The sequence below is a fragment of the Trachymyrmex septentrionalis genome, unplaced genomic scaffold (assembly GCF_001594115.1).
Source record: "Trachymyrmex septentrionalis isolate Tsep2-gDNA-1 unplaced genomic scaffold, Tsep1.0 scaffold32, whole genome shotgun sequence".
Classification (NCBI taxonomy): domain Eukaryota; kingdom Metazoa; phylum Arthropoda; class Insecta; order Hymenoptera; family Formicidae; genus Trachymyrmex; species Trachymyrmex septentrionalis.
The window spans coordinates 2,079,529-2,098,000 of NW_017305485.1; the positions used below are offsets into that span (position 1 = coordinate 2,079,529).

Consider the following 18,472-nt stretch of genomic DNA (forward strand, 5'->3'; position numbering starts at 1 on the left):
GCAAATTTTTTTCTATCTCTTACAGTTTCGATGATGTTTTTCAGGGGAGGATTTCACCCCCTTAACATGCGACTCAGCATGTACAAAAAAATACGTGTCTACTATTTTTGTCCATAGAACAACTTATTAAAAGCTCATTTAAATCGGAGAAATTCATTTGGTTGTGTTCCCTTGTTAGTGAAACTTTATCATACATGAGGTTACAGGTTCTTAATATTTGAAACAGTTTAAGGTTTGCAATGTAAATAATGTTTCTATTTGTATTTAATATTTAATGATCATGTTTCGCATTATAATGCAACTTTTATTAATCTGGAGAGAATTTAATATTTCTTAACTTTAGTTAATAGAAATTTGAAATCCAAGAAATGAAAAAAATTATATACATTCAATAATAATAAAAAATACTCATTACTAGAAAAAAATTCTTTTTTTTTTCTCTTTTTTCATCACAAATCAGTGTCATATTTTTTATCAGCCAATTATTTTTATTGCTTTATAAGTCACATTCTCCAGAGTAACTTTGAAATATTGAAGCAGAAAGAGGGGGAAAAAAATGAAAGGAAAGAATGAAATAGAGGCTCAGGCTTTTCTTTTCGTGGAAAAACAAACTAATACGACGTTGACATCCTTTGCGAATCTTCTCATGTTGAGGGATTCGTGAGAGAATTTCGTTGCAGACATCTCCATGTATGCTTTTCTTCGGGCCAGGTTCGGATTAAGAACCAGTCGCGAGTATAATACTTCTTTTCTTATCTATTCATGTAGGTACTACGCGTGCTCGAACATTCTGTAAAGATTTCTTCGAAGCTTTCAATGTCTAGCGAGAGCTGAATGTCGCATGTACGTTATACACAAGTTAATCAAAAGGAACGACTTTGTAAATGGGAATGTTTCTTCATTGGAAATTTTATTATTTATATAAAATTAAAAGTCAGAGCGGGATTTAATTATCCCTACGTTAAATTTTGAAGATATACACAAAATTAATTCAGTTTATTAGTTTAAATTATATAAGATAATTAAAAGTGCTGCTTTATAGTAAAAAAAAATATGAAATACAATACAATAAAAATAAGAAACAAAAATTGGAATGAAAGAATTGAAGCAATTCTTGACACGAAAGTCATTTCGCTATTTTTAGAAAAGCGCTGCTTTGAAGTAACTAAATCCGTCTCTCTTTTGAGAGTGAAATGTGAGATCTGACTCTCTTCACGTCTACATTTACGTGTCGCGACAATCCTGGTGCGCGTGTTCTCCATTCTTATTTTCACACAGTATACGCCCCCTGAACGCGTTCGCAAACGGTCATGACTTCTCGCGATTTCACGCTCTTTCTCGTGCATCATTCTCGTGTATCGTCTTGGTGTTCACCAAGCAGTTTTCAACTCGGTGAACCTTTCAACGACGGAAACTTTCATCGTATCGCTGCAGACTCATGCATTTTTCGCGATAACGAGGCGCAGGTCGGTGTAATGCGCCTCTTAACTGTGCTTCGGGGTATCGCGGTACACGACATCTAGTTTACTTCGAATATGATAAATAACGGTTTTATATTTGTGCCGTTTCAAATTTCTAATTTCCAATTTAAAAAGTCTATCAACATCATCAATTTTTTGTAGCATTAATAATGGTTACATGAATAAATTAAATAAGTAAGGAGAGAGAGGACCAAGGACGGTAGGTCAAGGATAGATTTTAGTGCCTAAAAATATTTATATATATGCAAGTTCTTAAAATAATTTAAAGCTGAAATAATAATATCACAATTAAATTAATCGTTGATTTAATAATGATGCTTCTAGCATCTTAAAAAATTGCAAAGAACATATTGAGAAAATTTTTCTGTACAAGGCCCTTCTCTTATTTAATTTCTGTAGCATCTTTAATTTTAGATATACTTTTCCTATACTTTTCTCGACATGATCAAAGTTTCTAACACAATCAATACTAGAAAAATGCCTATTACGGTCAAAGCTCGATCTCCATTGCTTTAAATAATTCAATCTCGAATTACTAATACACTATATATATACTTGCGTATATATCATAGTGTAGTTTTTTAGAACTGCGCGCCGAATTGTTTTTCCAGACTATAAACTCAATTAAAACTACTTTAGTAATCGCGAATTAAATTGACAAACAACTTAATAATTTGATGCTACCATCAAGCATTATATTATAAAGATGTTATGTTGAAACTGTTAATAAATTTATTGCGAAAAATATTACCTCGATCGGGACTTGGATCTCTTGTATTCCATACGAGCGTCCTAAGCCATTAGACCATCGAGGTCTTAGTAATATTCTTCGCAATAATCGGTACAATAAATTTTTTCTAGTATTGATTATGTTTCTCACATATTCGGTCTAAAATAAAAATTCTTAACAAAATTTCTAAGTTATAAACAATTCGTATTACTTATTAGAGGTAATCCAACTTTTTCTTTTGTCCGTCTTTCTTCAAATGAATAAAAGAAGTATTTCTATAAGGTACACGATTGGCGTTTCATAATCTTTTCCGCTATATAAGTTTATCGATATTTCATACGGTGTACCTTTGATATCGCGTGTTGTGAAAATCGTTCTATTATAACTGACGGTATTCCCAGGGCGCAGAGACTCCGATATCGTTCTACTTTTTCGTGAGACGAGCGAATGTCGGAGAGTACATTGACACGTATCACTAGTGTCGCTGATCTTTGTGTAATGTTCTGACGCATTTTATTAAGTTTTGGTCCACAACCTTGCTTTAAGAGGCCTTAAGAGGATCTTAAAGCGAAGTCCGAATTCTGACAAAGTCAGCAGAAGTCACTGTTTTTCTAGCGCATCGATATGTTTTTATATATTACCGAACTAATATCTCATGCAACCTATATACGTATTCGTTATAGTTTTAGTCGGTAATACGAAGGTAGTTCGAAAAGAGAGTTCTTGGCCTGACAAAGAAAACATATGATTTGTGGCAAAATTTTTTTTTATTTTTCGACATAATTCCCTTGTAAGTCAATACACTTAGACCAACGATATTCAACTTTTTTAGATCTTTAGTATAATACAATCCTTCAAAATAAGCGTTTGTCTCAGCGATGACCTCGGTATTTGAAGTGTATCTTTTTTCAGCGAGCCATTTCTTCAGATTCGGGAACAGAAAAAAATGACTGGAAAGTAAATCTGGTGAGTATGGTGCGTAGACGGCTTTAGGAGGTTCTTTAAGTCATAAGCCGAAAGAAATTAAGTGACAATAATTTCTATCTTTCAACTGTTTTTGCGCAGTCTCTACACGGAGAGAATTTTCTTTTAAAATTTACCCTGAAAATATGATAATTGTGGTACAATACAATATTTTAAAGATTTTTACCATGCACTTCAGTAAAATTGATCGAACTTATTTTATTGTAGTTTTATTGACGAATGAGAGAGATTTACATTAAAATTCTTTGAAATGTTATAATGTTGTCTCACGAGTGTCACATTTTCAGGATAAATTCTAAGAAAAAATTTTCTTCGTGTAGGTTCTAATTGTTAGACTTAAGTGAATTGAGCAAAACCCAATTCTTACGGTCTAAAAGCATAAGTTCCGTGGTCGATATATCGTCACTTACAACTTACGACTTACAGCCTCTTAAAGCAAGGTTGTGAATTTAGACTAACAAATCTCAAGGAGGATATAAAACTCATATTCGACTATGCATTCACTTTGCGCCACCATACATTCGAAATTTTTTGGAGCGAACTCTCACTTCAAAAAAGTGAAAATATAGCTCCATTTTTTTAAAAGAGTGAAAATTGTCAATCTTTTTCAAGAAGTGAAATATTTTCATTTTTTTCCAAAAATTGCTGTATTTTTATTCTTTTGGAATGAGATTTTATTCCAAGAAATTTATAGAACGTACAATATTTGATGAATCTTTCACTTAAACGTTCACATATAATGTGCATTTGATAATTAAATCTTCTTCTCGGGTTTACCGTAAATGTGAAGGTATGGTGTGAAATTATACGTTTAGTTTTAATGGAATTACTGAAATGAAATCTCAGAAATATATAGTTACGAAGGAGATTAATTAATATTTCTTACATTAATCCTTTTAATCATGGTTTCTATATGAACGAACAATGAAGCATGACGTGATGGAAGACTGAAATAAAAAAATATAGTATATTTTCTTTTCTAAAAATTACTCGCATAATTCTTTTCGTAATTGCATCGAGCACATATTTTTTCTATTCACATTTGCATCCTGTTGATTAAATGAAAAGGTAGTGTAATTACTTACACAAACAACTGATTATTCTAGATTGTATTTTATTCCGTATTTTCCCATCATTGAACTTTAATGAAATTGAGTATATCGAAGAGCATATCGAAGATATTAATTTTGTTTATTGAATAAAAAGATTATATTTGACATATTATTATTGTATTTGACATATACAACCAGCATGTATTAATTATATAACAAATTATCCATATTATATAAAAAATATTTTATACACCCTATATAATGAAAATCGAATAAAAAATGAAATTTGATTGAGAAATTTAGCGACCAAATGAAAAGCGCAAAAATTTCTAAATTTCAATTCGTATTCACATTTGTTTAATATCTTCGTTTTGAATGATACATCTGCAAAATATCTTCACGTTTTGTAATGCTTTTCTAGAAATAATTTAACCAATCACTTTCTTGTTAGATTCGCTTTCCTTGCAAAGAGAGTCGATGGTTCATAATCAATTATTACGTGCGAAACGGCTTGTTCGCATTGTCCATTATGTGAAAAATTGTGAATGAAAATTGTCAGCTAGTACTGCTTTTAAATTATTCAACAACAACTTTTACGTGAACACTTCGTTCGTGCTGATTAGTTAGGGAAACTTGCACACGATCCAAGAAATGTGACAGACTAGACGCGCTTGCTATATTTCATTGCATGTTACCGGAGCCGTGTGCTTCGTGTTTCTTGACGCGTCTAATTTGAAGCGTTTCTTTTTCTCTATTCTAATTCTCTAATGACGTACGTGCGCTTTTTCACGCCGCTCACCAACGCAAACCTCATTTGTAACGGTCAAAGTATTGAACTAAATAAAAGAGATACTTTCCACAGCAAATAACACTTTTTCTTTTGTTTTGTTAAATTAATAATATAAAATGGAATGTTTCTATTTAATAAAAGTTACATCATAATTACTTTAATAATTTAGGAATCATATTCTGATGTCAATAAAAAGAGGTTAAGAAGTTATACGAATTTATGAAACTTAAAAATAAACTTTTTTTTTTAGTATGATTAGAGTTTTGTTATACAGAGACCTTATACGATAATTATAATTATATATTATACGATAATTATAATTGTATATTATAATTATGCAAATTACTTTCTTGTTTGCTATTTCTAAGTTTCAAATTTTAGCCCATGAGTAGCTTCATTTGCACTGTTACTACGTTGCATCCTGAATTCGCTAGGAAAGTATCAATTACAACGGTAACACCGACGAATGCAGCACGCATATTCATGTGTGGTTAGAAAACGGAATAGTGTTTGTAACTATATATAATAATAATTATTTAGAAAAGAAATTAATATAATTACACGAATTATGTATAATTCTAATTTCTACTGTTGAGGCAAAAAACATTTTTAAAATCAATAATACGTAATTTTTATTAACGAAAAATGTGTATACAAAAATATATGAATATATGCGTACATTTTCGAAATATATAGTTGAATGAAAAATGTTTCTAGAAAATATTCGCTTATAGAACGTCTGAAATTGCGAGTATACGTTATTCGAACCAAAACGTTGGATAAAAAGGCGAAGAAAATAAATCGACCCTGCGTTATCCACATTATTTTCGCAGATGAAGCACGCGTTTGTCACTTCACTAATAAATGACTATGTGATCGGAGAATACACAAAAGTACAAAGAGCCCCTTCTATAGAATTACGAGTATATGCTCCCGATATTCTAGAACCATATGTTTTCCGAAAAAGAAACGTTATAGAAGCAATGGAAAAAGCATAATTACACACATATCTACAAAGTATCATTTATTGTCAACTATTTCTTCAACAATGCATAAATACTTAATTTAATTATTTGTAGTTTTACATTCTCCTACTAACAATAAGATAATTAAACATAACGAGCGTTGCAAAACATAAATGCTATTTGTGCAACATGCTACTTTAATTGTATAAGGGATAATTAAACACCATGTTCCTCGCTTGTTATCTTATCCTAATGTTTCTTTTTTAATTCTCTGTTGACCATTTTATTACACTCTAGATCGCTTCTATTAATCTCTAAATGTAATTTTCTTTTTCGCATTATTAATTTTTTGCACTGTATTACATATTTAGTTTAGAATTTATTTTATACGTATATACGCATATATATTAATTTAATTAATTCTTTGCGTATTAATTCTTTGTACACTGTTATTTATGATGCCTACAATTTGTTTTACGTACACGTATAGTTATAGATACCTATATTTCAAATCGATTGCGTTTACTATTGTTCGCTGCAATGAATTGGTCCATTAATGAGTTACGAAACGTAACCGATTTTTTTCCTCATCGGCAAATGGGATCGTGACGCTAAATAGGATTGCGCGGCGTGAAATGCATTTAAGAGGAGATTTCGCCCGAACATGTACACGTGCATACGCCTCGTGATATTCCGCGTATGCCTCGCATCGCACGCATTGTGCGTGCGACAGTTTAGTTACACATGGCGGTGGATTACACACACGCATCAGGGGTGAAATCCGTTTTGTTCTGAACTGCATCTTCCAACTAGAAAATACTAACTGATATGAGTATTAAGGCATTACATGCATTCCTCAACTGCATTGTAACCGCGCATTAAATCGCGAATGCAATGTGGAATACGGACCTGTAAAGAGCAAAACATTAAAACGATAATACCACGTTCTCGTTTCGAGAACGGCACGCGATTATTGGGAAGGTGATTCGCGTTTGTAAGTGGTCCGTAAACGTCGCCTAAACGTCCCGTTTAACGTTAATCATCGATTTAATCGGTCTATCGAGCTCCATTTTTGGCGCATTTTATTTCCGACGGCAGGATTAATATTTTAACACCGCTATACATATACCGACGCGTTCCGTCTTAATTTTTATTTGTAATTGTTGGACGACTTTATCTTAACATCTTTTATTAAAATATATTGGATAAAAATCAGGAATTTGCTGAAATTAAATAGCTATTATTTACTCTCTAAAACTTTCAAAGTAAATCTCACTTTGAAGACTCTTAAAGATTGAACTCTTTTCCAAGACTGGCTCAATTTTTACTCTTTAGAGTGAAATTTCACTCCAAAGAATTTAAAGAGTAATAATAAATAGAATGAAATAAGTTGTAATTATATTTTACAGAAAAACCTATTTTAATTTTATTAACATAAGAAAAAGAAAATTAATGTTAACAAATACATTTACAGACTTGTAAAAAGAAATACATAGGAAAGTTTTATTTACACATAACATTTAATTGGTTATCTGGTTACATTAGATTCAATATGTTTAGAAAATCTCGTTATAGACGGTGTTATATTCATGAAAGAAATTTCCTGAAGTTCTTTGAAGCAAATATTAGAAATTATATGTAATCCGTCTATAAACTAACTTTTTAGTTACAAGCGAAATTTCACTCTCAAATTTTATTCTTACTTAATTTTATTCAGATTTTAGAATTTTTAAAGATTTCAATATTTGAATTAAAAAAACTAATAATATAGATGTTATAAAGTAACCCTAAATTTTTTCACATTTTTTAGAAAGAAAACATTGATTAAAAAAAATTGTATAAAAACATTGATTTGGACAAGAAACACCCAGATTGCAGATAATGGGAGTAATATGATTGCAAACGGATAGTTAATGATTTTCACACGTCACGATTACTATGTCAATTTAAAGTGCTTTCTATCAAGGGATGACCCAATATACTAATACAGTGAATTATTGTCATGTTGTTGTTTGCCAATGTTAAACAAAGATCAAATGATTTATTGTGTTATTGTATCACTTGTATCTCTTGCTGCAAAGCACTCTCAGATCTTCACGGTCATCGTTTCGAAAATATATTACTGAGTCATGCAACCACCCGAATTGTTAGCTGAGTTAGCTCGTTTTTTATAACATTAATTTTTTTCAAGTTTATATTATTATATATATTACTTTTGCAGTATGTGTTAGTAAAAATTACAAGTTTTTTTCTACGGTATCGTATTCAATTTATTTTATTCTGTTTGCTCGTTATAGAATAACAATTAGACTATGTTTCCAAATTCATTACTGGTGCTGAAAATTTATATTTACGTTACGTGACTATAAAGTTTTAACACTGGTCAATTTGGAAACATGTAGCTTTAGTTTCGATAACTTCTTGATTGTCAGAGTGTATACAAACTTTTGGTTCTAATAGCACACTTAGTCGAGTAATGCGCACCAGTTATAGCTTATTGCATGCTAATTCATCTGGGTGTAAAAGCATAAGTGTCTTGATTGATGAAATGCTCAGCGTGTATTCTCTCTACCAGACAATGCGATAAGTTATGCCGAGCGCATATATATATTTTGCTGATCCAACTGCTTATGTATGATAACACAGTATTACTATGCATACGCCTTTATGTCAATTTGTGCGTACGGCAGACTTTAATGTGCATTGGTTCGTACTGTTGCATTCGAATTCACTATAGCACTCTGTTCTGCCGTCCATTTTATTTGATCTATCAAACCATGAATATGTGAAATGAGCTTTTTTACGGTATTTCATTCTCTTTGACAAAGAATTAAAGGATTCCGCAGTTTGCAATTTAGGATAACGATTTACAGGGTTGCCACAAAATTGAAAATTATGGAAATTAAAAAATTGTCAGAGAAATTGGAAACGGTCAGAGAAATTATAGAAAAAGTCAGTTTCACAAAACTATTTAGAAAATTAAATTAAAAACGCAGTGTCGGCAATATTGATAGTAATTTACTATGCTATGTTAAAAAGAAAAATACATACAATTTTGAAATAGAAATCTGCTATTGAAAGTCAAGGAAAAAGTCACAGAATTTTAGATAAAGAATTTGATGACAATCCTGAATTATAATGGTTAGTGTACACTGTTAAATCTATAGAGTATCAAATTTAATCTAATTTAAGTCGCCACAGCTCCCATTTAATATATCGTTATTTTATACTAAAACAAATTTGAAACTATATAATGTCAAATTAACATTATAGATTTAACAGTGTACGGTTTTGAATTAAAAAATCGCTCTTAATTTATTAAGTTTGTCGATCATAATGTTTATTTTATCATAACGTTACAATATTACGATGTCATCTTTTTACAAGCGGGAGTTGCTGCCGGCACGGATCGCTTCGAAATGTTGCGAAATGAAAATTACCGAGATGACACTCTTGATATGCTCATGCCACTTAACGTGTGTACGCAACGATAAAATTGACTGAACCGCTCCGCGATCTAATGGGCGTTCGTTGTCTCCTGACGAACTGGATCTAATTCTAAACACTCGGGGTATTTAGTTGGCACCGTTTACCTCCATTCTCCATCGACGTGTTCCTAACATATGCGTGCAATGTGTGTTCCGCGAAGGGTTGATAACACGCCACCTGGCACGTTGTTATACCACCAAATATATCACTGTAGCTTATAATGAGAGAGTTATGTCAGCCAGAAATCGATAATTGCCTCCATAATTTTATATTGTCGTGGAGAAATTTCGTAACTCTGATGGAGATCACTATAGAATGACATTTCGCTTCGATAATGACGCTTTCGATATAACAATTGAAAATACCACTGCAACGTGCGCGATCTAATTTCGATTTGATAGGAAAATAATGCTTCTTCAATCAAAATGAACATATACGTATCTCCTCCTCGCTTAGTAAACTAACGAAATATCGGATTTCCAATTCCGTATAGAGATCTGTATCTGGTATATCATTGATATACACTTTATTTTAAGGTAGGCGTCAGGTGTACACAGTTTCTGCAAAAAGTGACTGGAATTGGAAATTTATACTTGAAAAATGAATGTTCTATGTACACATGAAGCAGTTCAATAAGGTCAATATTTAAAATATTCAATAATATAATTTTATAGTTTAAATGAGAAAATTTTCTCATTTTATATTAATTGTTTTTTTAAAAACATGTTTACTTTTATTAAAATAGCTTTTAATCCAGATTCTAAATTGTCGGCAAATTTTTGTATTACACTCAAATATATAATATAGAAAAAGTCTGTAACTTCTTATAATTTTGTCATTTCATAAGAAAAAAAAAATACATGTCTATAATACATTCTTAACGCGAATGTATTTTTATTATGCTACATCATCGTATATAAAATAATTTTCCGCTTCTGAATAACTATATATCTGCCGGTATTAATATCGATTCGTAAAGTAATAACAATATAAATTTTATTATAAATGTGCATACGTGCAATGATTAAATTATATGTTTATGTCAATCCATATATCGATGTTGGAAGATATATAACGTAACTAACTTAACGCAATTACGTTGAAATAATGCATACAGATGCATTCGTTTAATTTACCTTTTCGCAACTACGATATTTCGTGACGATATGTAAAAATATAATTTTTGTATGCCTGAGCAACGTTATACGATATCGGGCAGCAACGCGAACAACGCGTTCAGTCTTACCGAGAAACCCGTTTATGAATAATGTATGCAAGAGCATGCATCTCTTGCATGAAACTCGCAGTCTTTACTTTTCTCTTTTATGCGTAATCGCCAGCATATGGTGGCATGACATGCAGTCAAGTAGAAAGCAACTGTATAACCGTGATACGAAGAGTTAGTGGTTCAATAATTTTTCCAGAAATTATAAACTTTCAGAAATTGCAATTTCCAAGAACTAGACCGATTGTACCTATCGCGTTTAATTACTGACGCGTTCAATTATACGAAATGTAACAAGGAAAGAAATATCTTATTAATAAATTTAGTTACGGTATGATTTTCTTGTGGCAATTTATAATTTCGACATCGCTGACATTTCGAACGACGAAATGTTGAAGGATACGAGATATCGACATGTGTTTCGATTTAATACATTAATTTCTCTGGTGTACGCTTCGTTTACGAGTTCGCTCGCTTTGAAAAGAAAAAGCTGTGGAAATTTTCGACGAAATGGTTTACCTCATGAGTCCTACGGCTGCCACGAAGACTGAGCCTGTGGCTCCATTCTCGCTTCGGGAAATCCATGCCGTATTTCTCCGTGTCCACCGATCTTTTGCTTCCAGACACTGGCGAGCCCTCCGGGGCAACGAGATGTGTCGCTATCCGTTACTTCATGTTTCTCCTGCGCAAAAAAATTCACTACATCAAAATTCTCTTCCTATTCTGCCATCGCTTTTCACGTCTGCTTCGACGTGCTTCAAATTAATTAATACTCGATGCGCAACTTAACGTTCGAGGTAACGTCGTTAAATTCGTGTACCGCCGCGAAGAGCTTTTAGATAGCGGGTCCTGTTAAGCTTTACGTTGTGTGTGCAATGTTGCAACGAAATATTCACATGAATCATTTCACTTTATGACATATTCTTTATTAATAGTATTCAAGCGGCTAGCTTAATGAAGAAATAATGGAGGTATTTAAGATGACGAAATGAGTCTTCAGGCAAATTGTAAAAATACAAAATGCAATATGGAATGCTAGCTTATTTTCATTAAGTCTTTAGTACTGGCAACAAGCACTGGATAATATACTTCTTTCTAACTTTTATGCGAATTACCTTTATGTTTGTTTCCAGTCTCTTAAGTCTCCTTTCATCTATCTTTAACGATATTATAATGTTAATATTATTTCGAAGAATAACTTAAAATAGATTTCTTAAAAAGATAAATACTCGTCCGTTGCAGAATTAATTAATAATTAAAAGTCTGAATTTCCAATTGTAATAAGTATACCGTTGGAAATTTGTGTTAAATTTAACACAATTCGCGTGTCCCAAATGATCTACTCTAATTGATATGTTAATTTAATACAAGATAAATATATTAGAAAGTAACATATTTATCTTGTATTAAAGTAACACAAATATTATTTAAGAAGAAATTCAGAAAAAGTAATACTCAATTTGTAAAGAAACCGTGAAAGCGTATTCTTTCAATAAAATTAACATTTATGATATATTGAATTAACACACTTTATTCATTCGTCTTAAAATTTACAGTCTAAAACACATTATTTTTATATCATTTGTCCACTTATACTTATAAATTGTATCATTTTGACATTAAGAAATGCTAAATATTAATTTAACACAAACTATTTAAATAACAATTACATGGTGTTAAATTAACATTCAAATATATTTAAAGAATCAACACGAAATTTTAACAAAAACGTGAGTACACTGTTTCCAACACAAATACGAAATGTTTTTAGTGTGTAATTTATTTAATTCAATTTTTAATTAAAGATCAGTTACACATATTACTTATGTGCTGCTTTGAAATAGTTAATATAAATGCGTCTTGACAAAGTTAATCTAAGCAGTCATGTATGTACGAATCTTGAGAACAAAGAAATCTAATTTCCTGCAGACAATGTAATCGTTAGACAGGCAAAATTTCGGGACGACTTGGTGAGAAATTTCGTCTGACCTGTAACGAGCGTTTACAATGTTTATATCGCGTGTCTAGACAAATAATTTCCAGTCTCTACTATTTACGTTGGCCCAAGAAAGAAATTCAAACGCACAGTTGTCTGAAAGAGCAGTTTCTTGATATTTCTTTGTGATGTATCGCATGCCATGTATAATTTACGACTCTATAAATATTATAATATTTCGAATCGTTTTTATCTGCGACAGATAAATTATTTATTTTTCAAAATCACGCTCTTCTTCAATTTTCATATAAATTATATTTTTATCGAATGCAATTACAGGGAGAAAAAAAAGAAGAGAAAGAAGATCGAGAGAAAAGTCAATTAAATATTTAATCCTTCGGTACCATTCTCGAAATAGCCGACTGTTTCTTTTATATCCTATTCTTTATTAATAAAAATACATATACATTTTTCTTACCATTTATATTCCTTAATGTCTGACGTTTTGTTGAAAAAAGTATATCATAATAGACCGTTTAAGGGGCATTTCTATAGTTTGTGTTATCACGTATACAGTTCTATAAGATATTATAGGATAACTCCGGTATATACGCCGCATCAAAAATTTAATTTATTAAATATTATTTTCTATGTTTAAAATAAACGAACTATACCAGTAAAAACTTTGTACTGTCTACTATTATGAAAAAAATATTAGAAATTTGAAATATTTATTTTTCATATTAAAAAATAAACTTTTTGAAACCCTTGCATTTTTGTCGTATATCCCATATGGAGGTGAAATATGTGGCTACTCATAGGGGGAGAGGCGGTATGTACGGCTCATGAAAAATTTATAAATAATGCATATAAATAAGACGTAAAATGATATAATAACTTATAAAATGTGTTTATAAAGTTTTATTAAGGAATAGGAATGGTTAATATGTATATGAAATAATAAATAATAATTACAATCTTCCTACATATATTACAAATGTTATGACATGGGGTACATATTTCATATAATGCGTTTATTGCATTTAGTGCACTGAATTCAATCTGCGCGCTTTGTATGCTCTGAGCATAAATTCCGCACGCTGAAAATGCCCAAACAGGTGGGATATACAAGATAACAAACTAAACAAAGAATACGAAAGCAAAGCCCTTGTACTTTGCTGTACAACATGCTTTACTATTCCACTACACGTATGTATCACGAAATAACCACTAAGTCTTTTACACGTCCTACAGTAATCATTGTATGTAGACTTTAATTTATGATGGCGTTACTTATTACAGTGACAAATTGATTCAACTCATAATAATTTCATTAATATTAACAGTAAGAAGCTGAAATCGTAATACTAATATAATATAAAGGCATGTAACAGAATAGTTGCGAGAAAATTATCCCCACTCCTTCTATTTTTACTGATTTCTGCGGCATAAATCCCAGCGCGGCGTATTTGCCGGAGTTGCCCTATTATAATATGTTTATTTTTATACAATACTCACACACAATGTGTTCGATTCGTAACAGAAACGTAGTGTGGCGCTAAAGGGTTAAAGATTGTGTTTAATCAATAAAATTTTAGATTTGAAATTTGTTTTAAAGTTTGTTTTCAAATAATATTTGGTACGCGCTGGAAGCAAAATTGTCATGCGTTGCGGAAAAATATTTAATGACATCGTTACTTTTGTTAGTCGCAATGATGGATATGCGTGATGCGGCGTTTACGGCAATCAATACACATCAATCTCGCGGCTTGTTGTTCATAACACTGCACTTTCATCACCGACATTAGAGCCACACGACAAATATAATCATTTCCACTGTCATCGGAGCGCGCGGCGTACTGCGAAGTTCGCGAGAACGTTGATTGGGATGCGCGCATGTGTGATATTGCGGCAGAGCAATTATTAATACCAACGATAGCCGAAGTGTATTATATTATAACGCGAGCGTAGCGGGAGCACCGTGCGAGATCGATAGACGAAAGTAATTTGCCGCGTGGCTCACAAAGTTGCGGACGCTGAGTCGCGGACATAATTTATTCCGCCTACTCCATTATTCCTTTGACTTTCCATTGTTCGAACGCGCTCTCTCTCTCTTATCCAGAGTAACTCCTTTTTCTGATCCCAATTGTCACAGCGAGTTTGCAATTCCCACTGTAATTTTATATTCATACGGGTTTGCAAAAATGACTTATAATTACTTATTTAACGTTCAAGTGAAAAAAATCGTCTAAAGATACGCAAGTTGATAGGGTGCTCAAAATGTCCCACGAATAATTTTATTTTTATGGTTGTATTTTTTACTACACTGAAAGAAAAGTTGGTTGCAGCAAATTAGATGATAAAATATAGCAGAGCATTTTTAATTAGCTACAACAGCCAATTTTTGGTTGTAGGAACTAATTTTCAGTTGTGTTAACTTATCCGCAATTTCAGTATAGGATTAACGACAGGCTAACGCAATCAAAAATTGGCTACTGCAACCAATTAAAAATGCTATACCATATTCAACCAATCTTTTTTTTCAGTGTAGTATATCATGTTATAGTTAAATTTACAATATACATAATTATACTATTACTTTTATGAGTCAGAGGAATGCAAAAATAATGAACTTTAAGACTTCTAAGACATTTGGACTTTTCATTTTCTAGAATAAGGATATTTAGGAAACTATGCCTGGAGTCTGTGGTCATCCCATCTACTTACTTAAAGGTTAATATTAATAATGGGGTAGACCACAGAAATGTGAGAATTTTCAAAATAAAACATGAAATATGACTTAAATATTAATTTATATTCAAATAACATTCTCTATTGTTGCATAATAAGGTTGTCATAAAACTGGAAATCGGAGAAAAATCAAGAAATTTTGCAAAATTTTCTGAAAAATTAAAATTCTTTGCTTTAAAGAAACATATACGTCACACTTACGCAATTTTAGAATACTATCAACTTAACAATTAAATATATTATAAATAGTATCAGCAACGTTAATAGTAATTTAAGTTGCTCTTTCAACAAAATATTTGATGGTTTCCAAATCAAGACGGAATTACAAAAAAGTTTTTTAAGACATTATTGAAAACTTCAGGGAAAATCATGAAATTTTGTTTGGAAATCAGGGAAAAAGTGTGGAATTTTAGGACAAGGAATTTCTGTGGCAACAATAATTAATATTTAAAGGTATACATTTCATTTTCATCCTATATATATTTTTTATCCAACTTTATTATTTTATACTGAAATGTTAATTATTATTATTGTTGTGTTAAACTTTTTAAATGTTATCCCGAGATTCCTTTAACGTTGCGCAAATTACTGATAGATTTCGGTTTATTCTGCGACAATAAATTTCCACAAATTCGCACCATACAGTACCGAGCTTGAGAACGTGGGTATTCTTTGTTATTTATGCACAGAGCGAAATCACGCGCTTGTTTCAGCTTCCACTGGATTAATCGCGCATGCTAGGATGTTATGATGAATGAAGCGGAATTAAGGCTTCGCTGTCGCAGCGTGTCGGTCGCAAAAGTGCCGGCGACAGTTTGTTAGACCGAACGCAGCTCAACAATAAATTAATTAACTTTCAAAGGCGCCGTTACCATCGCCGGGATCGGCGGCGCGACATTGTTAAATCGAGGCTTGCAGCTTCAGGATGGCTAGCTGCTGCCGTCGCGGCCAACCTCGTTAACAACGTGACATACTAATTGAGCTCGTGAATAATAATTATGATTGGTCGCGTTGAGGAGACGTGTCCGCTCACATCGTCGGTGTTGCATTGTGTCGCAAACGTCTGGTCGTCTTATCGTTCCCTTCGTCTTTAATCTGCCAGACCGTGAAATCTCTTCGAGGAATAAATTATTACGTCGCCGAGATGCCGCGCACTTTTATCCTACGCATAAATTATCATTATACTGACCGATATCAGTGACGCAGCTTCTTCAGACGCGAGATACGTGTTGTGTTGTTCCGCCTCGCGATATCAACGCATTCTCGCTTTCGACTACATTGTATGTCCGTTGCGACGCGGTAATTCCTCTTTATTCGTAATACGTGGATGCACGAAATTCACTGTGATATTTCGTACAGCTTCGCGGATTTATTCCGGAGTGCGATTAAAATTTAGCTACGTCCGCACGATATTTTCGGACGGCGTAACAAATTATTTGTTTGCAGCATTCTTCACGCGAGTGCTCGTCATAGTAAACGAGCGTGTTACATGAAATTCGATGTAATTTAGATCTTCTCGGCGAGCTATAATTTTTGTTAGAATAGAATTTTATTCATAATTTTAACGTATCGTGTAATGTGAAAAAGATTTGAAGAGAGAATATCCGTGTTCTCGCGCGCGCGCGCGCACGCACACACACACACACACACATACATCGAGTGTACTCTGAAATACACAAATATCAAAATACACGATATAAAATTACAAGTAAAATTTCGTCCTGAAATTTGACATAAATTATAGATGGTCCAAAGCAGACTCGCGAATTATTAAAGCAAAAAACAGTTGCAACAATTAAAAAACAAAAACTGATGCAAATTTCGAAATTGCTTTATCCAATAATATTTGCAAAAATGCCGACATTATCACGTAGAAATTCGTGAAAAATTCAGATTTCTTTTCATAAACAAATCACGACACGGATCCGAGTAAAAATAAGGATGTGGGTGGCCGCTATGAGCAACGTACACGTATTCTTACCCTGCACGCTGTTACAACATTCTATGTGTCCCCCAAGAAACAATTTACGGCTACGAGAGACATTATATTACATGCGTAATTACTAATTTGCACGTGTATGTACGGTCGCCGTGGAAAGTGGAACGCCCGTGTGTATGTGTGCGTACTAATTGGCTCCTAATCAAATAATGACTAACAAGCGTGCGGATACGTGAAACATTTCGCGTTGACGTACCTTCCGGAATTCCGGATGTTAATAATAGGTATGCGGCGACACATTTGTCTCCCGGTATCTTATCGATGGATCTTGCGTTCTCGTTTAAAAATAGAGCGCTCGACTCCCTTTTACGCAAACGTTCCCTCGTGCAAGAGAATTCCGAAAATGTCCCCCGACGCGAAGTAAATTTCTTCCGAACGTTTTGCGCTCCGGTTGAAAGCTCCGATTGATCTGGAAATCCCGAACGGTGGGTGGAATCGCGACTGAATTAGAACGCAAAAACTGTAAACGTTCGCGCGATCGCGTGCGTATCGGGGTAGGAACTTGCAGCAGCATTTAACATCTCGGCTCGAGCTTCGTGTAACTTGTAATTTGGCGGGTTACCACGTTACAGATGGATACGGGGATGGGACGAAGGGGAAAACGTTTAAATCGCATACGTACGGCCTCGTGTAGGAGATAAAATTCGCCGCTTCGCCCGTTACATGCGCTAAGCGCCTACCTAACTCCCGCGTGCTCGGAACTCGCATTTATCATAATCGTGACGCCTTTATCTGTGCGGACGAGGGTTAAGTGGAGTGGACCTGACGTGTCCGGACGAATACGCCCTGCGAGCACGAACCCGTGTCTCGATCGAGGATTAACATCGTCTAACAGGGACGGTTGTTGACCTTTGCCATCGTATTAGAACGGCGGCGACGCGCCGCGATTATACTTAATGATAACATCTCGGCGCACGTTTAACACATGTAACGTTACATTTACAGATTACTGTCCATAATCTCTGGGTTGCGATAGAAAATATCCCAGATATACATCACTCTCTGAATATTACAAAAGATCGCTTTACGTATTTTATCATCGATTTGAACAGTCTGGTGGAATTTGTTAT

General features: G+C 33.1%; 1 protein-coding gene across 1 annotated transcript in view; it reads right to left on the minus strand.

Annotated features, from left to right (window-relative positions):
- The window catches only part of LOC108749983 (adenylate cyclase type 6), a 127,561-nt gene that overhangs the window by 87,367 nt on the left and 21,722 nt on the right, over positions 1-18,472 (minus strand). The window contains exon 2 of the mRNA XM_018489120.1: positions 11,236-11,398. Within this exon, the coding sequence (XP_018344622.1) occupies positions 11,236-11,301 (66 nt within the window). The 5' untranslated portion in view covers positions 11,302-11,398. The remainder of the gene's footprint in view (positions 1-11,235; positions 11,399-18,472) is intronic.